Source organism: Mastomys coucha, unplaced genomic scaffold (assembly GCF_008632895.1).
Source record: "Mastomys coucha isolate ucsf_1 unplaced genomic scaffold, UCSF_Mcou_1 pScaffold6, whole genome shotgun sequence".
Taxonomy (NCBI): Eukaryota; Metazoa; Chordata; class Mammalia; order Rodentia; family Muridae; genus Mastomys; species Mastomys coucha.
In genome coordinates this window covers 113,875,294-113,898,987 of record NW_022196912.1, presented here as the reverse complement: position 1 = coordinate 113,898,987, position 23,694 = coordinate 113,875,294, and the positions used below count along the sequence as shown (strand labels likewise).

The 23,694-nt window shown below is 41.1% G+C and overlaps 1 protein-coding gene across 12 annotated transcripts in view; it reads left to right on the top strand.

Annotated features, from left to right (window-relative positions):
* Efcab11 (EF-hand calcium binding domain 11) overlaps positions 1-23,694 on the top strand; it is a 239,261-nt gene that overhangs the window by 23,163 nt on the left and 192,404 nt on the right. For all 12 annotated transcript variants that reach the window (XR_004114629.1, XR_004114632.1, XR_004114630.1 and 9 more), the window contains exons 4-5: positions 4,054-4,155; positions 4,993-5,083. Coding sequence is in view for 8 of the 12 variants with exons in the window: in XM_031357441.1 (XP_031213301.1) it covers positions 4,054-4,155; positions 4,993-5,083 (193 nt within the window). In the remaining 4 variants the exon portion in view is untranslated. The remainder of the gene's footprint in view (positions 1-4,053; positions 4,156-4,992; positions 5,084-23,694) is intronic.

Below are 23,694 nucleotides of genomic sequence, written 5' to 3'. Positions count from 1 at the left end.
GTATCCAGTCATGGGTACTGGCCCTCTAGGCAATGCCAGGGGTAGTCTCCCTCTCATGTCATAGGTCTCAAGTTGGACCAGTTATTGGTTGGCCACTCCCACAATTTCTGTGCCACCATTACCTAGCACATCAGGTAGGCAGGGCAAATTGTAGGTCAAAGGTTTTGTGGCTGGGTTGGTATCCTAATCTCTCCACTGGAAGTCTTGTCTGGTTCCAGGAGATGGCTGGTTCAGGTTCCATACCCCTATCGCTAGCTAGGGTCACCCTCATAGATTTCCTGGGAGTTTTCATTGCTCAAGGTTTCTAGCTTACCCAAAAGATGCTGCCCTGATTCCAGATGTCTCTCCTAGGGCTTTCTCCCTCATCCTCCCTCAACCTGATCCCTTCTGTTCCCATCCCCACTCTCCCATTCAGACCCCAGCCCCATCCACACGCAATGTTTATTCTATTTCCCCTTCACAGTGAGATTCAAGTGACCCCCTTGAGCCCTCCTTGTTACTTAACTTCTCGGGGTCTATGGATTGAAGCATGATTATCTTTTATTGCTAATATCCACTTATAAGTGAGTATATACCATGTTTTTCTTTTTAGGTCTGGGTTATGTCACTTAGGATGATCTTTCTTTCTATTTTCATCCATTTGCCTGAAATTTTCATGATGTCATTGTTTTTAACAGCTGAATAATACTCCATTATGTAAATGTACCACATTTTCACTATCCATTCTTTGGTTGAGGGACATCTAAGTTGTTTCCAGTTTCTGGCTATTATGAATAAAGCTGCTATGAGCATAGTTGAGCAAGTGTCCTTGTGATATTGTGGAGCATCTTTTGGGTGTATGCCCAGGAGTGGTATAGCTGGGTCTTGAGTTAGATCAATTCCTACTTTTCTGAGAAACCACCATATTGATTTCCAAAGTAGCTGTATAAGTTTGCACTCCTACCAGCAATGGAGAAATGTTCCTCCCTCTTTACCCGCGTGAGCCAACCTTGCATAACACACATCTTAATGTTGGTTTTTGTTTTGTTTTGCTGAAAATTAGAAATTATATCTCCATGTTTATTCTTATTTATTCATTACATGTTACCCAGCAAGCATGTAATGAATGCCTGTTCTCCACAGGCATGGTGCTGAATACTGAGGATGAACTTTTGAACAGCACACACTCCTTTTCCCTAGCATCTCTTAGCTAGACATGTATTCAGACCCCTGCCATAAAGCCTAATCCATTCCTTGACTGCGTTGTGACCTCTGGGATGCTGGTCACAGTAAAGGGACTCAACGGAGTCCCACCAGGGAACCTTGAAAGTAAAGGTAGTGCTTTGGTTGTGTCTGGAAGGAGATGTGTAATAAAAATTCACTAGAAGAAATAAAGCAAGGGGTGCTTTCGGGCAGTATGTTTACAAGTGTCAGGGCACCAGGTGCTATGAGCCTGTGGATGCAGGAAGCTCCAGGATGTGTGTTAGAGGGGCTGGAGAGTGGGCTGGGGCAGGGTGCTGATGGATCTTACAGAATGCACATCACCCAGGAATAAATTACTCAGGAATATATCAGCAACTCTAGATGTGGTTTAATTTATTAGCTTTTGGAGTTCATGAAACTAAAGTTATGGATATGATCTTTGGGAACATGCATGGTTAGACTTCAATTTCAACCTCAGCTAGCCTTTTAAAATGTGTTCTCTGGTCACAGGGTGATTAGATGCGAATAGAGCTGCATCAATCTCTGTCCTTAGCAACTGCAGGAAAAAAAATACTGCATATGCTAATTTAGTGCAGTGCAGTTTGCTCTCTGCATCCAAAGGTTCTGCACTGCAGCTAACTATGGTGGAAACTATATGAAAAAAGTCAGATCTGAACTCAATATGTGTGGAGTTTTTCTTCATTATTGTTGCCTAAGCAATGTAGCCCAACTACATACATAGCAATTATGGTACATTAGACATTACAAGTGATCTGGATGCCATTTAAAGTTTATAGGACAGCTGTGTAGGGATACACACAAACACTACATCATTTTGTATAAGGGATTTTGGCATCCTCCATCTTGTTATCTAATCAGGGATCCTGGAACCCCCATCTCTCATGGACACCAACAGACATGGATGGCTGTGTTTATTGACTACCTGCCCATCATTATTGCTGGGAGATGATACCTTCTGCCTAGAAGACTAAGGCCAGCTGCCTCCTGGTCCTTTTTCCTCTTAGCTGTCTCCCAAGTGTAGTACAATTAACCCATTTAAACCACAGCACTTTCTCTGTCCCCGGGTCCTCCCTTTCCCTGAAGCATCTTCATCCCTTTACCCCCTCAGACCACGGAGCACCCAGTCCAGAACCTCTGTGTTCTATTTGACACCTCACCTGCCGCATCTGCCTCCTCATCAAGTTGTCGTTCTGTTCCAGGGCACAGCCTCCCACCTCTGTCCCTTCCGCTGCTGGTGCCCATGGAGCTCTTGTCCCCCAACCTGTCTCTCCTCTTACATTGTTGCTTTTACCCCCAGTCCTTCTTCACAACAGCCATACCCTAAAATACATTTCCAAATTTTAAATCAGATCAGATCACTGGCTAAGGAAAACCTTGTTCTGACTTCCTGTTGCAACTTCAGTAAAGCTCTTGCTATTTACTGCAGTCTGAGAGGGCTGAGAGTTCAGGCCCCGCGTCCCTCACCAACCCTGTGTTGTATTTCTTCCTCTCACTGTGAACCCGTTCTAGTTGCATGGCCTCCTTTCCCTCCCTACCCCACGGCCTTGGCATGTGTTCTCCTCTGCCTGGATTTCTTGTCTTCTCATCCTGTAGCTACGTTTAGTATTTTCATGGTTTAGTTCTAAGCTGAACTAATTCTTCCTGTAAGAGCCCCCTCCTCCAGTCTATGCTACAAGGGTCCTTCTTTCACAAGCTTCCATACCCCTCCCCATCCTTGTGCATGCCACAGTTTTCAGGGATGTGTGCACTTGCAGTCCCTAGTTTACTGTTCCCTTGGAACTTGAATTATGTTCTTTTTCACCTTTGACCTCCAGCATTTATTACAATGGCTAGCCCATAGTGGGTCCTTAAAATGTGGAAAATAGTCATTTAAAAAGCATGAAGCTACATGGATCATTTTTAAAGCCTCTAAGTCGTTATTCTCACAAAAATGAAATTAAGAAAATTGTCTTAATATTGTGAACACTTGAAGCTATTTTAGGAAAGATATGGCTCAGTATCATTAGTTACATCACCCCAAAGATAGAGTTACACATACTCATTAGATAGTTTGGGGCTATTTTTAAACCAACACGATAACTTTTTGAATGGAGATCCTACATTATGCAAATTAACTGCTCTTTCTATATATTTCAGGCTCAGTTCACTAAAATGTCTAAATTCTTGGCTCTGCTCCTTAAACCTGCTACAAAGATCACATTAGAATTCATTTTAATAGACATTGTAAGCACAGTGCCCAATCTCATATCATCATGCTGGGCTCTTTTATTACGAGAGTGGCAGGAAGCGGAGCCTGAGGCTGCTGAACACGTTGTGGGGTGTATCCAGGGCTGGGGATGGTGCCAGCTCCATTGTTTATGTAATATTCTCTCCACCTTCATCTGTGGCATACAATTGGTATTGACTTTTGAGAAACTACTTCTCTGACCCTATCTCCCAGTGGGGGAAAAAAAAACCTGCTGAAATGACATCTGGCTAGAAAAGCCAAGGTATTAAAGCAGGGTACAGGAAGGAAAATTAGGCGGCTTTCTTCAATAAGCGCTACCATGCCTGTTGTTTGGATCCAGTCGAGGGAGAGTGTTAAACTTCCTCAAGGTCATGGTTTCTCCATCCCTTGAGCAGCTCCATGGGCCTGCGTGGCTCTGGTTGTCACTATTGATTGCTAGGGTTGGGCCTGCTTCGCATGTAGCACAAAACGCTGCCTTGTCCTGTATTTATGAGTAAATACCCTTTGTGAAAGATAAAAGCCAGATGACTTGTGGTATTTTTTCACTGTTTAAGTCTGGCTTACTTTTTCTTGAAGAGAAATATAGTCATCTCTGGCAATTTTTTTCCTCCCACAACTTCTAGGTATATCACTTGAGGGGTTTTTGAATGTCGTAAAGAGAAAGAAGGAAGCGCAGCTCTATCGGAATGAGATAAGGCGCATCTTCACAGCTTTCGACGTGCACTGTAAGTGTCTTCAAAGTGTCTTCATGTAAGAATGGCTGCTAAGCAACTGTGAATGGGGATTTATCACACTGAACTAAACGTGCAGTACAGTTGGTAGATTAGGCACTCAGTGGCAGTGACCGCAGGGGTCGGTGAGGAGCCTTTCCTACTTTGGGATGTTAAATTTCTGTCATATACCCTGGATGAAATATTTGCATTTCCATAACTGGGTTGTGTACTATACCTATGTGCTTGCCTATTGTCCCCATGTTGTAATGGTGCTAGCCAAAGGACTGGTCTTGCTGGGACATAAGCCACAAGCATGGGTGCATGGACATGTGAAAGATACTTCTGCAACTCTCACTGTGACCCATACATGACTGGAAGAATCATTTTCCACACTAGGTGTGACTTCCAAGATTCAGGCACTGGCGATCATTATAGTTTCCCCTAAATATTAATATGTCATAGGTCTAATGCCAAGCCAGAAAACAAGGAGTTTGGAAGATTGAAGTGTTTTAACAGAGCACAGAGACCTGGAGCCTAGTGTGTCACGTCTGTGCAGTCCTTTCCCTAGGATTTACAGACTCAGACAGTGCAGGGCTAGCAGTGGCCTTCCAGTCTACCTAGCCCTGCACCAAAGGGTGGGGTGTCACCCTCACATTCTGAAGTTCTTCCAGGGAGATGTGTTCACTGGGTGTCTCATACAAGGTCTATTTAAGATCAACTGAAAACTACCGCTTTTTCCCTTAATTTTAATAATATACTAAAATTTAGCCTCTCATAACTACTATGGCTGAGGTCATAGTTCACAGGCTTTCTAGGCATGTGAATGTTTCATATTTTGTTTCCATATAGATCGTGGATTTTTAACTCTAGAAGATTTCAAGAGGGCATTTAGTCGAGTGGCTCCCAAGCTGCCAGCAAGGACAGTGCTGGAGGTGTTCAGGTACAGAGCTAAGACCACTGCATCCAGCCTCATGTATTTACCATTTGCTCTCATGTAGACTGAGTTTAACAGGGACTTCGCTGTGGTGACCTTTCACTTTTGGACATTTCCCTCTTAAATCGTAGTTTTATGGATCAGGAGAGAAATCCGTAGTTAGCCGTGAGTCTAGATATTCCCTTGGACAGGGGCTTGTAAGGAGAGGTACAGGAGAACTTGCAGGTTATGTGTCATGAAAAAGCCATATTGATACTTGACACAGTCTGCATTTATCAGCAAGGCGACACATGGTTTTCAAGTTGGGGAGAAGAGCTAGAGGTTGTAACCTCAGGCACAATGGTGGCCCGTCATTCATTCACTTCCCAAGCTGCCGCCACCAGGTGTGGTTTACATATTAAGTGCATCTTAAGATTTTGGTTGTGTAGTCAAAGTGGCCTGAGGGCAGTTGGGGTTGGGAAACTGCAGATCGTAATGTTAGTGGCACCAGCACCGGCACACACAGACCTGTCCTCTGATGCCTAGCTGGAGCCCATCCTCAACTGTCACTGGGTGTATTAATTAGGCTTTCATCACTAGCAATGTCCAGAAAACTCTAAATACTGAAAGATCACAGAAGATATACGTATATTTCTCCCCAATAAACATAGGCAACCCAGGCCTGCGTGAAAATGTCATAGTTGTGAGGGACCCAGGTTCTCCATTTCCTGGTCCTCTGGCAGCTTTAACTGCTGGCTGCTGCTTCCTCCAGGACGGCTGTTTCAATTGCAGCCATCTAACCTGAGTACCAGCGTTCAGAGGAAAGGGCACAGAAGCCCAACTCTGTTTTTGAGGTTATGTATCCTTCCCTTACATCCCAGTGACCAACACATAGGTTCTCCTGCTTGTATCTGCAGGGGAGGGAGGGAGGGGCTTTGGACAATCCTGTGCCCACTTAACAGAGGTTCTGATAGTGAAGAAGAATTAGAGGGAATGGACATGGGGGACATCTGGCACATATTCCCTTTTGGGAGAAAAGTAATTGAATGGAATCTGGCCGGAAGCCAGCCCTGCTCTGTAGAAATTATCAAGCAGGTTATTTAAATAAGGTTTGCACGCATTATCATTAACAGTGACATATATGAAATTCATTTGCTGCCTTGCTCACCGGCAAGCCACTGAGCAGGCTATTGAAGGAGAACATGTATCCTGATGCATACAAAGTGCTACAGGAGAATGTTAGGTGATTTTGTAAAAGCAAGCTCTTAAATGTATATTAGCATTTGTTTATGTGCTTCGTGTGTGTTGTGACGAGTGGTGAATCTCAAAATATAGTTCTACCTTACAGTGGTAGATTTTGAGAGGAATTAAAATTTGGCATTTGTTTCCCTTCCTATAAAGAAACCTTCAAGGAGTTGCCCAGATTTTCTGAACTTTAAGTGCTGGTTACATGATTAGAGTAGATGCTGTCTTGTAGGGGTTTTTTTGAGACTTTTGTTTTCTGGAACTGGGCCTTAAGCCCAGGCTCTTGCATGCTACGTGACTGCTCTGTCACTGAGTTATGTCCCAGCCCACTTCGTAGTATTATTTTAGGCAGGGACTCACCAGTTGCCCACACTGGCCTGAAACTCACTCTGAGTGTAAATTTGTGTTAGCTTGCCTCAGCCACCTGAGTAGCTCGGATTACAGATCTGTACTACCAGGTTGGACTTGGAAAAAATACTTTAATATAGCCCTTCGAGACAGAGACAGTGCATAACCCTCAGTGAAGACAGTAACAGCTTCCAGTCCAAACTACACCCTACCACCTTGTAGAGAACATTTTGAAAAATGTGTAAATATGGCTTCATTTTACAAAATCACGTGTGTTACTTGTTAAAACTCTTTGTATGTGTGTGTGCTAAGTTGGAAAATGGAATGTCCTGACCTGGCTAAAAGTATCTTGCAAGTTTTGGTAGTTTTAATTTTTTTCAAGTGTAACTGTGTATGGGCAAGGGGTATTTGAGGTCCTACCCTCTCCCTGAGGAGCTGTTTACAATGAACGGATGGCAGCTGGGGGAATGAATGGCAGCTGTCCTCAGGAGTGTAGCCATTGGTAATTAACCCTACATCCATGCACATGTAGGCATCCTTGGACTCAGTAGGTTATTAAAAAAAGAGTCATGGATTCTGACAGGGATGCGTTAGGAGGCAAAAGGGTTCTAGAGGGCATGGGGCGGGGATAAGGGAAGGGGGAGGGGACTGAAGACAATCAAAATACATTGTATCCAGGTATACATTTGTCAAAGGATACATTAAAATTCATTTTTGTATAATAAATTCCAAAATATAATACATTTTTAAAACCTATCTAGATGTCAGGAAAGATAGATACTTATTTCTGGGTTCCAGTCAGCTGTAGCAAAACAATATTAATTAAACAGATTTGAAACCGGCTAAAGCTTTTCATTATCAGAGGATGGAACTAAAAGCTGAGATTATCAGGGCCTTGGTCACCTGGTCTCATTTAGCGCTGCATCATTTCCTGAGGTATCTGTGACAGCTCTTAAAACCAGGTCTCAAAACACATTGAACCTTAAATTACTCAGTCAGAAAGGATTAAGTCAAGATGTTCCAAAATAATAAAGTAAATTAAAATCACATTACTATTAAATGTTATGAAAGATTTCTGGTGATAATACAATTATTTGCCATTAATAGTAAAAGCTACATATTAAATTGCTTAGCTATTTTCTATTATTTTATAATTACATAATATATTAACATAGTAGTGCATGTGCATATAAGCTGTAAATGCATGTATTTCCATTGTGGATTATGTGCTATCAAATTGTGTGCTATTTACTAGTGTTGTATGCCCAAAACAACTTGGAGATCATAATATACAACCAAAACAAGGCATTTTACTTGGTTACACACACCTTGTTTAAATCCATTGTATTAGGCTGGAGGAAAAGCTCAGCAGTTAAGATCATTGGCTCTCTTTGCAGAGACAGCACACACACTGGGTGACTCCTAGCCACCTGTGACTTCCATTCCATCTCGACGCTCTCCTGGCTTCCAAGGGCACTCAAACAGAAAAAATGAAATCTTTTAAGAATTAGTATATTACATTTACATCATAATCTATAAACTAGAAAGAAAAGAATATAAACATAAACAATTATTAAACTCAAAATGGAAAGAAAACTACTTCCTCTTTGTGCAGATTGAAGTAGGCCAAAGAAATAGAGATGTCTGACACACAGTCCGCATACCTCTGTCTGTCTGAGTGTTTTCCAGGCACAGGGAAATAAAGAAGAGCTGCTGGGGTTCTTCGTGACGTACGCTGCGGTGGTGTGTCCAGGACTAGGCATGCTTTCTGAGAGGCCAGAGAAGCTGGAGGAACTCCAGCAGGACAAGAGTTCCTTGTGTCTTGAGTGTCTAGGGGGAAAGTGGATCTTTCAATCTAATGGCCACCAGGCTCTTCTGGAGAAATGTCTTGAGAGCAAGAGTCGTCAGCTTCAGAGGTGACCTCCCTTGTTATGTTCTCATTCTATCAGCCGAGCCAGACTCACAGAAAGGCAGATGGTAAGACCAAGTAAGCAAAGCCAGAAGCAAAACCTTCTTAGACATGATGCAACAAAGAGACACTTTACTCTCTAACTTGATAAGGCAACAAAATAAGATACTTGTATAATATTGGTGAATAGTTGGCCATTTTGTTTATGTGTTTAGTGGTTATATTACAACTGAAAGCAATTTGGCTTTCAATACATATGTTTATTTCTAAAATTCATGTTTTGGCTGCTCTGTAGCAATCACGTCTTCCTTACTGCCTTGTTAGTCCTATATTTAGATGAATTCAAAGCTCGCCTCTGATTCATGGTCCGTACTTTTGCTTCTAAGGATCGGAAAAACCATATTTCCAATTACCTTTTTTATTCAGCCATACTTACCTGGAACATTGTCCTTGCATAAAATTATATAGTGAGTCAATGCTAAAATTTCTTAGCCAACTTCTTTTTCTTTGAAATTCTGGTTTATGTTGAAAGTCCTTGTTTTAAAAGTTTTTTTAAATAATAAATTATTTGTAGGCATGTGTGTTTGTGTGAGGGTTTGTGCATGTAAGTGTAGTTGCCTACAGAGGCCAAAAGAGGGCATTACATTCCCTGGAACTGGAGTTATAGTTGTGAAATCATCTCACCTTGTCTTTTAGTATGTTTTCTGTAATGTCTATTTTCATTTGTGACCTGGCCATTGTGGCTTTTCATTATCTGATTTGGTTTTGGCTTTGCTTCTATTTCTTTGTTGGGCTACATCTACTGATAGATACTTCCTGTCCTTTTGTTACTTTACTGTACTCTTGTTTTATAATATCTCCTCTATGCCATTTATGTGTATTTTCAATCCCATCATAGAGATGCAATTGCTTTATTGGGGAAACAATAATTTTGGAGATTTTAGTGTTAGGCAGGATATGGTGACACTCACCTATAATATCAGCTTTTGAGAGATGATCACAGGAGGTTCAAGAGTTCAAGGCATGATTCAGCCAGATAAGTTCTATCTAGCCTGGCCTGAATACATGAAACCCTGTTTCCAAAAAAAAAAAAAAAAAAAGGAGAGAGAGAGACTGCTTTCAGTATTTGAAACTCACAACTTTCACCTTAGAGTTTGTAGTCAGGGTTTGTGTACTTGTGTATTAAAGGCACTGAGGCTATATGCAAGACAATGTTGCATTCAGAAGTTTTGTTAACTTTTTTGATTTCCCCCACTTAGTGATCAAAACAAACATCATGTTTCCTCCTTAACACTAATCGAACCTATTGCAAACTTCAGAGTGTTGTCTTTTTATATTCAAGAAAATCTTTTGTGAGTCTCCTGAGTACATCTAGAACTCTTTGACCTCCAACATCTGGCTTCCTTTCCAACATCTGGTTCCTTCCCAGACTCATCTTTTACTTGTCTTGAATTCCTGTTTCCCTCGGCATGATGTTTGTGCTGTTGATGTGTGATGTGCGTTCTCACTCCATAGTTTCCCTTGCCTAGCATGGCAGGCTCTCCTCCCCACCTGTCCAGATTTGAACTGTCTTCTATAGTACTGCTAGTAAACCGTGTTTATTCCTGCACCGAACAGTTGAGTCTCGTTTCTTTAAACTTGGATAAATTTATTGTTATCCATCAATCAGTTATTTGCTGAACAAAAATGCAATGTTTATGATTATCTCCATGAAGTACTTCAAGCTCTTTGAGTTTATGGACAAATCTCCCACCGTCTTTGGTCACTAGCGTTTTGCCTTCTGTATTGTGGGAAATAAATGATTGTTGGTCTGTTTGTCACTAATTTGAAACACCCAGTGACAGTAAAAATTCTCGTTTATAGCTTTCTTCATGGCTTATTTCTCACAAACTAGGAAGGAGTTTTTAAACTTAAGAGCAGGCCCTGATGGGCACATGTGGCCTTGCTTTCTGTCTTCTCTTCCTGCATGTGATTTTCATGAATTAACTCTTGACTGCATCTCTGCTTTATTGGGGCTGGGTGGGTTAGTTTATGGTTTAGCCTCCGCTGTCATCAGGGAGTGCACATCTTTCCTTGTGGGTATATGTTTACTTCACCCCATTCAGGCCTGTCTCCATCTTATCGTGAGCCCTGGTATTTCTACATTCCCACTACCTGAGCACTGGCAAAGAGCTCTGGCAAACCTCCTCTGCTTCCCAGGTTTTAAAGGGAAAGTACATGTGCAAAAGTCCAGCGCCTTGACCAGGATCCTGAGTGCACAGCTGGATTGCTACAGAGCAGTCAGCAGTGGAAACACTGAGCCGCCTTGTGCCCTCCAGCAGTGCATGGACACATCCAAGTTCTAAGTGATATTTTTCATGTAAGAATCCCCTTCTTCATATTACTTGGAGGAAGTTCAAAGTATTTAGTCCCGCAGACTCTCTTTTGAGGGGTATTAAAGATTGGTTGAAAATAAGAACATCATGACTTATTAAATAATACATGATCAATGTCTGAGTGTCAGTGGGAGGTTAGAGTTTAGGAATGCAATTTTAAAAGGAGTGATGGATATTCTTGGCAAAACAAAATTATATATGGTTCACACCACAGCTGTAATAGATGGAAAGATTGTCCTGAGCTGGGGTAAATGAGCCAACTGACTCTTCTGTTTTACTGGGTGAGGAGTCCTTCAGCCTCTAAGACAGAGGCCTAAAAGACAGAGATTTAAAACAGCTTTGTGTTTCTTCAGATCATTTACATCTCTTGAAATGTTATCCCTCACTGTGTTCTTTGGCTGCCCCTATACCCTTGAGCAAGCAACCAGTTTGTTATGTAGCATTTTTTTTTTGAACCATCTCTTGTACAGTTACTTTCCTGGCTTTATGTTGTATATTGGAAAGTGACTTGAGTATAGTCATGCGACCTTCATAAGATCAGAGTTCCTATAGTCGGTGTCTACTTTGGTGAGTGTGGTTGTTCATCTGTAACTACCTGCATGCTTCTGTATAGCGAAATGTGAAAAGACTTGAAGTCATTTCTCATTATTCATAGCCATACATAGGCAGAGGTCTGTGTGTCCTGCCCAAACAGGTCGATTCCTGCAATATCATGCCATACCATATGAATATGTATATGTGTATATATATGCACATATATATACATATGTATATATATGCATTTATGTGTATGTATATATGATTATTACTATCAATCAGAATTGAAAAATATAAAATCCATCTACATAAATGGTTCTATGCTAGTCATTTTTACCACCACTTGAGGCCCCACTGGCATGAATCATTTCCTTCTACTTGAGGAGCAGTCATTCTGCCAGTATGAAGTTTAGAACTAGTGACACAGGAATTAAATAAAGTTCAGGAACTGGATGAGTAAATGCTCAGAGAAGAGCGATGGCCCTATCACACAGGGTCGTAATAGAGTCTCTTATTAGATTTCTTTACTTCACCTAACTCACTTCCTATCATCAAAGATATATGATTTGATAGGAATAAGAGCTTAATCTCTTTCACATTTAGGAGCTCTAGATTCTGTATATTTTTTCTTCATGCTAAAAACCACCCTGATACAAACTCTACTCATCCTTTAAGGCCCAGTGAGTAGGGTATTTCCTGTGTTGAACGCTGGTTTTACCCTCTACTCTGCCCAGATGTTTCCCATCCCCTACCAAGGAAATTCTCTCAACGTTCTGCTTTAAAGTACTAATCCTCCATGGATATCTTCGCCTTTGTGCGTTTACCTGGATATTTGTATACACACCTTCTTTCTAGAATTAGAATGTGTGCTTAGCATCAACAGGCATGGTGCAGTATTTATCACCACACTCCACATGGCTCACTGCTCCATTTTTACTACAATTGGTTACATTTGGCATGAACGGCTTCTGCAGAGAATGGCTGCTTTATTACACTTTGTTGTCATGTGCTTGCTTGCTTTACTCTGCAGGTGGGACACTGGTGCCATGGCAGGGTCATGGAGCTCAGTCGAGCCCCTAGCTAGGACACTGGTGCCATGGCAGGGTCATGGAACTCAGTCGAGCCCCTAGCTAGGAGTCAGAAGACTTGGGTTCTAGTCCAAGCTCTACCTCTGGCCTGTCTTCCCTCCCATACCTCTCTTCAGTTGGACTCTCTTCATTTCTGCAGTAAGGGGCCCTGCCATGCTCCGTCTAAGTCATCTAGGTCAGAGATACTCTGGTGGGGTTATTTATCATGGAGCCTGGCATGGCAGGCTTTTATCTTCTCTGCGTCCCACAGATCTTTATAAGCCTCCGAAGTATGAATACAGATGTTGTTCTGTCGATGTAACAAAGACTGTTCTCAAGATGAAATTGCTGAGTGTGACAGCTGTCCAGTCCTGGGTTCAGTTTTGAGATGTCACTGCAGCAAGTGTTACAGCCACTGGCTCCAGCTCCTCAGCTACATATGTGGCTGAATAGACTGTTCCTGTGGGACGAGCACAAGGACCGTTTTTCTTTTAATTCAACTGTCACATAAGAGACTGCCACCATGGTTTCTTTCTGTGACCAAATGCTGCTAACCCGTTCAGTCATCCTTGGTGTTATTAATAGCCACACATCATGAATGTATTCATGCCACTTTTCTTTATAGCAAAAGGAATCAATTTCTTGGATTTTTTTTTCCCTTCATGGAACTTTGGGGTTGGAATTTTAATCATATAGTATGTTGTATTTATCAAATAAAGTGTGCATTTGCTAAAGGAGCTTTATATTTTATGAGATACTTAGAATAAAATTATTTTACTTCTTTTTTTTCTAATATAGAGTTTTCTTCTGCAGCCCAAATCTGCCAGTCACATGCTGTGTAGACCAAGCTGACTTTGAACTCAAGGCCATTCTCCTGCCTCAAAATTGTGTTTAAATGTTATGGAAAAAAAATCAGTTCATAATTAAGAAGCATATCAAAATTGTTATCCTAAATCAGATTGATGTTTTCTAGGATGATTTTTTTTTTTAATCTATAACCTAGAAGCCTATGTGTTTGCTCCCTCAAATTCTGACATCTTGTCTACCTTCCTCTTACCCAGCCATTCTTTTTAACCAAAGTACCTTGAATAAATATTTCCTTACTGTTCAGTGAGCTCTAGAGACAAGTATCAGCACAGGAATTTATTGGCAATGCTAATCTCAGCCCACTGAGTCACTTGTACTTACTTTAAAAGGATCCCTTCGTAATTGATATTTATATTACACTTTGGAAATCACTAGTCTACCTTTCTAGTTAAATTTCGGCAAATGAGAGTAGATCACCATTACAGTTCAATGTTACTTTCTCACTTCACTACCTTCTCATTGCTTACCATAGAAAAACCTAGATTCTTTTTTAGCTTAACACATAAAGCCGACAGACAGAGACTGGAATGCCTTCTTGGCATTTCCCAGGTTAAATACCATTCTAGTCCACTCACCATACATTGATCCTACCTCATCTGTCTTCCCACAGTTTTACTCAGGCCAGGTTCACTGCTCTTCTCTCCTCCCCCATCTACTTATCTAAATGGTATCTCTTGCTGCTCCGGCCCAAAAAACATATTCTCTAGAACTGCTGAAGCCCAGTGCCGTGTTAGCGTGATCAGTGACTACAAGTGCCATTGCCGGAGGGTTTTGCTGTGTGCCAGGCACTGTGTGGAAGCTCATGGACTATGCTGTCTATGCCTGCTTTACAAATGAGAGACTATCTTGGAGAAGTCAAAGGACTTGCTCCAGACCACCAGCTGGTTAGTAATGGAACAGAGATTTAGACTCAGGCAGGCTGACCCCCGCAGCTTACTCTCTCACTCACTTTCTGATTCCTTCTGCAGTATCAACATTCTGCAGCCAGGCAGGGCTATGCCTTTGCATCCCCCACCACACGAGAAGATGGGCATGTTGCCCAAAAGGGTTCTTGAGAAACAGGTTGCATAATTGTGTTCCTGAGAGTTGGTTTGCTTTGGTTTCGATTTGTTGAGATTTCATTTGATTATCTGCAATATAAACAAAAGGCACCATTTACAAAAATGTACACAAAGGGAGCTGAGACAGCATTTTATCATGAGAAAACCTGCAAGCATTCACATTCTGGTTGCTTTGTTGATAGGGCTGTGTGTGTTCCATGTCTTACCTGGGGAATTCTAGCACACCACCAAAATATCCGCCAGGTACCTTGTGAAAAAACAAATATATAAAGTTGGTGAATAAAGACATACTTTTAACTGAGGTGAATAGCTAACCTAACTTTACACCCTGTCCTCATAAGCGGCGGTTGCCCTTTGATTCATTAGAAGACTTTAGCTCAGTTGCAGTGAGTTCAACACTGGAGCTTCTTATTTCCACCTTGCGTACATTCACTGTTCTTACCCCATCTTGTTTGAAACCTGCTGCTAGAGAAAGGCAGAACAACCTTGGAATTAAATCCTCTGCAGACTTGATGTGAATCCCTTCATGAATGATCTTTCCTTTGGCATCTGCCTGTGTAACTGTTGAGCCTACTGATGGCTCATTGAAGACTTGGGTATCCCCTGTCCCCAGGACAACCTCAGGTGACACAGAGTGGTTGTGTCATGTTCTCACTGTCTGATGTGTCCCCCATCTTTCCCCTATCACTCTCTGCTACCCACTTACCTGTAGCACTTAGAGTCGTACATCCTCAGCACAGGTTACTGGTGGCCAGGCATGCGCCCTGCTGCTTTCCATTGTCCTTCCTTGTCTGCATCCTGTATCTTCCACATCTTCCACCACATTCCTCTCAGCACTAATAATCTCCAGGAATGGCGAGACCACTTGTCTTTCCTTATTTTCACCTATGCCCGCTATAGGGGCTCTGATCTCTACTGCAGGCCCTAAGCTGTTCAGTGGACTCTGGGATGTCTGCCTACTTGTTTGTTTGTTTGTTTGTTTGTTTTTTGGGTTTTTTTTTTTTGATTTTTGTTTTAATCAGTCTGAGTGCTGAGTTTATTGTCCACCTGCCTTCATTCTGTGGTACATCTACTTCTCTCCCCAGACACAACCCAACACACATCCTTTGATCAATTAACTTCTGTGTGTGTGTGTGTGTGTGTGTGTGTGTGTCCTAGTGTGAACTCTCCTATCATCTTCCTGGATCCTCTTGCACAGATCCCCAGTAGTTTGCCTTGACCCCAATGTGGGATCACATTCATAGTCAAACTATAATCTTTATTTTAAATAGTTTGGATTAGCCAAGCCATCTTCTACACTTAGTTAATGGCTCTGAGCCTGGGTAGTTGGAGAATACTTTCTTTTCCCAAGCACAGCCTGATGTGCAGTGCCTCAGGTCATACCATACCCTACTGATGTGCAGGACTAGAGCTCAGCTGTCTTCAGTTCCCTGTTAGAGCATTGTTGTTGACCCATCCTGTTCCTGTGGCTACACTCTTCTGCCAAGATGCAGTATTCTTGGTGTAACACTCTGTGCCAAGTCAACCCTCTGTATGGCTCATTCTCTGATGGTTACAGACCCTTCCCACTATTGCACACTGTGGTGGTCCTGACTTCTGCCTTGTGGAGAACATCTCAGTTTCTGCTTAGGTCCCATGGCTTTACCTCCTCTTCACCTCCAGTCTTTACTGTGTTCCTCCTCTTGTTTTTAAGAGAGATGGGTAAGTACTATCTCTTGCTTCTCCTTCTATCTTCATTTTTCAACAATTTTTTTCCTTTGTGCTGGTCTGATTCCCCATCCATTCTGATGGAAGACATTTCTTCAGCGCCCATTCCTTCTCCTGTTTGTAACTTCTCTGGTCGTGTGAATATGCTGGCCCAGGGAATGGTACTATTTGGAGATGTGGCCTTGTTTGAGTAGGTGTGTCACTGTGGGTGTGGGCTTTAAGATTTTCATCCTAGCTTCAAGGGAGCCAGTCTTCTAGCAGCCTTCAGATGAAGATGTAGAACTCTCAGCTCCTCCTGCACCATGCCTGCCTAGATGCTGCCATGCTCCTGTCTTGATGATAATGGACTGAACCTCTGACCTGTAAGCCAGCCCCAATTAAATGTTGTCCTTATAAGAGTTGCCTTGGTCATGGTGTCTGTTCACAGCAATAAAACCCTAAGACAGCTTCTTTCCCTGCTACTGATACAGCCAGTTCCCCCAGCCTAGAAAGCTGCTCTCCAGTTTTCTTTGTCTTTTCCGGGGTTATTGTCAACTTCCATGGCATTCAGCCTAGGAGCCCAGTTTTTTATTGCCTGTCCTCTCCAGCTTTCTTAGCACCATGTGGTGCCATTGTCAGTGACCATAGTTCAGTTTCATTCAACACTGTATTAACTTCTGAGTCCTTATGACATTTTCCCACAAAAACTGTAACATCTGCCCATTTTCCAGACTCCTTCCAGGCTAGTTCAAGCCAAACTCTACTTAGTTCTCAGTTCCTTTATCTTTTGGTCAAAGGAAATAAAAATCATAGGAAACTGATAAATAATCCAGATATTTTATTTTATATATCATTTTGCTCTTCCATTAATGGTCAAATGCTTTGTTATATCTCAAAAATATATCTCCTGATTTAGGAATAATAATAATGATAATAATGGGGGAATAGACTGAACTCACAGTTCAAATGTCTACAGCACCAATAGACATGTTAATACATAGTGGGGAGTCTCACAGGGTCCTACCCCTAGATAAAGAACTGTAGGCAACTAATTACTACTATGAGGGGGAGAATTAGTCTCTCCCAGGGATGAGCCCCATAATTGATTAATTAATATAAAATGGTCAGCCTTGAATCATATACACACAAGTAGATTAAATGGACTCAGCAGAATATGTGTGTGTATTTGTGTATGTATATGTATCTATGTAGTATGTGTCTATGTATGTATATATATATATGTACATATATATGTGTATGTAACAATTATAATGGAAGAAAAAATATCAATTGAAAGAGGAACATGAAAGAAATTAGAGAAAAGGGAAAGGGGAAAGTGATATTATATTTTAATAAAAAGTTTTTAAAGAAATTTAAAACTTGTTCAGTCCATGTTCAGTCCAGCCTTATTCACAATAGCCAAGATATGAAACAACCCTTATACCCATCAATGGGTAGATGGATAAAAATGATTATGGTATGTAGCTGTATATAAATACCTTTATGCCATATATGCACATACATACACACACAAAGCAGAATCTTATAAATGCTATTTACCACCATTTGAAGAACATTAAACTAAAGGAAAAAAGCCAGGTAAAGAATGACAGATTTTACATAGTGTTTCTCACCTATGGAATCCAAACATCATCAGATTGACAGAAATGATAGAATTGGTGGCTGCCAGAGTCCAAGCAATGGGTGGATGGGGGTGGGATTTATTAGTTAAAAGGACTACATGTAATTATAAAGTGAATACATTCTAGTGATCTAATATGTTGCATGCTATCTGTAATTAAAAAATATTGTATTTTACCATAGTCCTAAGTTTTCTTAAAGCATACACAAGCACAAAGAAAATGTGTCAAGATGATGAATATTTTAAGTAGCTTGATTGTGGAAATCATTACACAGAGAATATATTAATGCATCATATTTTATACTGCAGATATACAATTTTTCATATTATACCTCAAAATAAGTGTATCTATACAAACTTAATTATTATTCAAGAGTCATGCTGCAGTATATATAGAAATGAAAGCAAAACTTACAAAATACTTTTCTTTTTTTTTCTTTTTATATTTTTTTATTGTTATTTGTAAGTACACTGTAGCTGGCTTCAGACACACCAGAAGAGGGCGTCAGATCAGATGGTTGTGAGCCACCATGTGATTGCTGGGACTTGAACTCAGGACCTTCGGAAGAGCAGTTGGTACTCTTACCCACTGAGCCATCTCACCAGCCAAAATACTTTTCTTTTTAAAGTTTTAAAAGATTTTTAAATTTTTGATTATTTTTTAAAATTGTATGTGTATGGTTGTTTTGCCTGCATACATGTCCATTTAGCACATGCATGGCTGGTACCTGCAGAGCTGCAGAGTGTTAGTACAATACTTTTCTTAACTAGCTTACTTAAGATCCTTATAGCCCACTCATGCCTTCAGGTAGAAAGAAGCCATGTCTTAGAGAGAACACACCAACACTCATTGAGGAAGAGGAAGGCAGAGGAAGCAGCTCACTCAGGCTCCCTCCTTGAATGTATCCGGCCTCACTGGAGAAAGCAACTAGTGAGCATGTTGCAAGTGAGTGAATAAATGATATGAACAAAAAGAAAAAGAGGAAGTTTACTTGTTCAGAGTTTACACACCAAAGTCATCTGTTAAGTTGGAGAGAGCAGCTCTTGGCCTTTGGTTTTTTATTTCCCTATTACTAATTGTCTTATTCATTTATTTCCTTTGATTGTGTGTCAGGGGATGTCAAGTGTGTGTGTGTGTGTGTGTGTGTGTGTGTGTGTGTGTGTGTGTGTGTGATGTGTGGGGTATATGAATATGAGTATGTGTGTGTTTGTGATATGTGGGTATATGGATGTGAGAGTGTGATGTGTGGGTGCATGAATGTGAGTGTATGATGTGTGGGTGCATGGATATGTGTGATGTGTGGGTGCATGAATGTATGTGATATATGGGTGCATGAATGTGAGTATATGATGTGTGGGTGCATGGATATGTGTAATGTGTGAGTGCATGAATGTGAGTGTGTGATGTGTGAGTGCATGAATGTGAGTGTGTGATGTGTGAGTGCATGAATGTGAGTGTGTGATGTGTGGGTGCATGAATGTGAGTATGTGATGTGTTGGTACATGAATGTGAGTATGTGATGTGTGGGTACATGAATGTGTGTGTATAATGTGTGAGGTCCATGAATGTGAGTGTGTCGGTGTATGCACAGAAGAGAATATCAGATATCTTTCTTTGATGATCTCTACTTTATTCTTGCTAGAAAGGTTCTCTGTCTGGACCAGAAGTTCTCTGTTTTGGCTAGTCTGTCCATCTGGCCACTGCCTGGGATGCACTTTCCCCACTTCCAAATGTTGGGGTTGTAGGCATGTGCAGCCATGCCCAGCTTTTTTATGTGGGACTTGGGTATTCTAACTCAGATTCTAGGCTTGCACAAGTGAGTGCTCTTATCCGCTGAGCCATCACACCAGCTCCCACTTATTTTCTTTATTGGGCTTTCAATTGTAGATTTTTATGTAAAGGCTAACTGCACAGTTGCAGCCTCTTGTGTCTGCCTGTCTGTATGTATGTCTCTCTGACCATCATCTAGTAGAGAGGTCTTCATACACTAGATTTTTCATACTGCTGCTGTTACTCATTTTTCAGGATATTTATGTTTGTCATGGCCACCAGTGACTAGATGTACTTTCCGTGGCAGCCAGGTCCACAGATCTGTTGGTTTGGGGCTAAACTAACTTCTTTGGGGATGGTAGTTTTACAGGTTCATTTGTGGTCATATCTTCACCCTAAGGGCTCCCCCAGACTCTCTGTGTTTAGAGCTCCTTCCCAGGCATGTGCCCTTAACTAGGAGGGCAAGATCAATAATAACATATGAAATCAAGAATCTCGGGCATGATCAAGAAATTCAAATGTGAGTTATATCCTCAGTCATTTTACTTCTGACCAAACTGATGTCTGCTATATACACCGAAGATTTGCATGGTATGTGGTCCATCGAATTTGCCCTTTTTCAAGTTTCTAGTTTTTATTGCAGTTCTCAGTCTTTGCTTTAGAGTCTGTGTTTATAGTAGAATAAATAAAATTAACTCCAGTAGGTAGACTTCAGCTAACCAGAATCTGCCTCCTCATGTGACGGAGCCAGTGTGAGTGAACATTAATTTGGTGGACAAAAGAGGCATTTTTAATTTTATTTGATGAATGGAATAAATTACTTTATTGTAAATTAAATGTGAAATAAATATATGATCTACTCTCAAGGAATAAAACAAATTGGGTGCGTAGCACATATGTAGTAGATCTCTTTGTCCAGTTGGTGGTGCTAAGAACTCTGATTTAATACATTTGTGTACACACACACACATACACACACACACACACGCACATACACACGACTGACTGGATGGAGAAGAAGTTAAACCTGAAGTCTTTCTTAATAAATGTTATTTTTACTAGGTTTTGAATTTTTAGCATAAAATGTGTATGCCCAAATCATGTACTTCCTAGGGTTAAGAAATGGATCAAATCTCTTAGATGGCCAGCAGAATACATTTGTAGTAAATTCCTGTGTTGAGATGATTGGCCCACATTAATGCCCACATATTGGAAATTGCAGGGTTGTGTGACATCTAACTCCATCCTGCAATAGCCTTTTGAGTTGGCTCATCTGGAGGAGACGGGTGCAGCCAGTAATGGATACTAGAGAAGTGGAGTGGTGTTCCTGGTCATGCTAATGTGCCAGAGTTAGATTTACAAATGCTGAGGTCCTGCTGCTATTAAGAGTTCGCTTTTCTATGGATGGATTCCTATGACAGCAGGCACATTGCTTTTCAGGGGTGAGGTTTGTTTCTTTAACCCTTTAAGGCCTTGCTCAAAGCTGTGATGAGGTCCACATAGAACAGTAGCACGTTGCATAGAAGGATCCTGTACAGTTCATAACTGCCCACCAGTTCCTCGGCTTCTTTACAGCCTTCCCCCGAGGTCAGGAACCCAAGGCCAGGCGCACCTTTGCTGTTGTCCACCCTAATGCTTCCGTGTCTGTGTGCAGAGACCCAGTTCCTTTGGTACCGATAGCAAACCCTGAAGACTTGGCAAGGGATGGGAGACGTTCCTCGTGTCTAGGGACCCCTTATGATCTTCACCCCAAAAGTGATTTTTTTTTTAGATCAAAAAGTTCCATAGAACTGTTAAATTTACCCAAAAAGACTCTAACATGAAGCTGTTAATGGTGAAGAAGGAAATGCCCATTTATTACAAGGGACAGCAAGGTGGTAGTAAGAGTCTGTTCAGGTGCCCAGTTATTCCACAAAATTTTATCAGGCCTTGCTAGGTCTTGGGCTTACAAAGATGTACTCTAGGAAAGCCTGAACACATCTGAGTCTGTGGACTTAAAGATGCAGGATGCTGGGCAAGGATGTAGCTTAGTGGTAGATTGCTTGCTGGCCTATGTTAGGCCTTGAGGTCAACTTCAGTCCCCACCAAAAAAAAAAAAAAAAACCAATCTTACAGAAGCTGCAAGATCTTCCCAGCATGTAGAAATTAATAAATAGTCCCATTGCCTAGATTTAAATAAATAGGTTATAGGACTATCTGTCATTTAGTTGAACTGATAGTTTTAGTACATTTTCTGTGTTTTGGTCCAGAAAGTTGAAACAAAAGAAGGTTTCTGTCAAATGATAGCCATGAAACATCATCAACTTGGAGCTTTTGCTAATAGAGAAGTTAAAAACACAAGAGTCAAGTGTACCTACCCTCTTTAGGACTAGCACAGCTAACGTCTTTGTTATGATCCAGATGGTAAATTCAGGTCTTTGAAATTTGGCCTTTACAGTACCTTGGAGCTGAATGATGGAGATGCTCAGAAATCATATATACCATCTCTTTTCATACCAGCTCAGAAAATGGAGTATGAACTAACGCTTGTGTCTACCCAAAGCCACATAGATCGAATCCTAACTGGGATCAACTGACTTCCAATTCCATGATACTGTCTTATTTTCCTTCCAGACTTCCATACAGTGAGCCATTTTCCATGTAAATAAAAACAACTGAATATTGCTCTGCCTCAGTAAACTTCCAGACTAAATATGGAATGCATTCCTGCACAATTACACAATGCAAACTCGGACTGCTCCTGAGGCAGGTAATTAAGGAACTGCTGTATCCATGGCGGAGCCCTGCTAAGGAAGGCAAGGCACACCAGGCTCTGCATGTGCAGTTCTCAGCCAGAGACAAGGAGTGATGGCTTGGCTGGGCCCATGAAGCAGACAGGCTTTCATTTGCCAGTTGGCTGGCCTCCTCCTTGTTGCTTGCTAGATGAATGCATTGTATGCCGCAGGTGTATTAGTAATTTCTGAGTTTGTTCCTCACTAAAAATGACCTCATTGTTTTCTGCTGCTTCTCCATAATTATCCAGTAACAGGAAAATAAACCTACTCTGAGTACAGTCCGAAGCAGAAATCTTGTATTCTTTATGCAAGTTTGATTTATAGACGTGAACTGCAGAGCGGAGTGACTAGGAAACATTTATCTTCCCATTGCTAGTTGCCATGGAAATGGAGTACACAGAGTAGTGTCATTCCAGTCCTGGTGATGTCTGCCGTAGTTTATTCCTTTGTTGTTCATGTTTCTTAAGCAACTGCCTCACATTCTTCCATCATTACAATTAATCATGCATACAAGTTCTTATCTTTCATCGAACATAGAAAGTACTAAAAATGCATGACAGAAATAGGGAGAATTTAAATATGAGTGTGGCTTTAAACATGCATTTATAATTTCCCCTCTCAGTCCCTTTGGAAAAAATAGGTCATGTAAAAAAGAAAAGCTTGTATTAATGTACAGACATTCCAATGAGGAGAGCAGTGCAAACCTTTGAGGAAAAGCCAGGGAAGCCAAGGAATGTCACATTCTGAGACCCCACAGTTCCCACCTAAGGAATGTCACATTCTGAGACCCCACAGTTCCCACCTAAGGAACGACATATTCCGAGACCCCACAGTTCCCACCTAAGGAATGTCACATTCTGAGACCCCACAGTTCCCACCTAAGGAATGTCACATTCTGAGTAATATTCTTCCCTCTCCCCCATAAAAGCTCCTGGAGAATTTTTTATAAGCAACTTCTGTTTCTCTAGTCTCTTGAATTATCTGGACATTCATAGTGACTGTTAGGTAGACATGACGATCTGAAAGACTAGCAGTCCTTTCTTTTTAAAGGCTCATAAAGTTCAAGAATCCACCATAACACAAGTAAAGAAATTATTCTTATTCTTATTCTTATTCTTATTCTTATTCTTATTCTCCTTCTTCTTCTTCTTCTCCTTCTTCTTCTTTAATCTTTCATCTGCTTTAGTCAGGCTCTTATTATATAGCCCAGAATAGCCTGGGGTGCCTGAGATCTTCCTGCTTCCCACTTACAGGTTGTTCTACCATGCCCAGACTTTCTTATTCTTTTAAGCAAAATAATTTTTCTCTAGTGATACCTCATTTGGTTCTGAGTAGATATTGTGCCTACTAATAAAT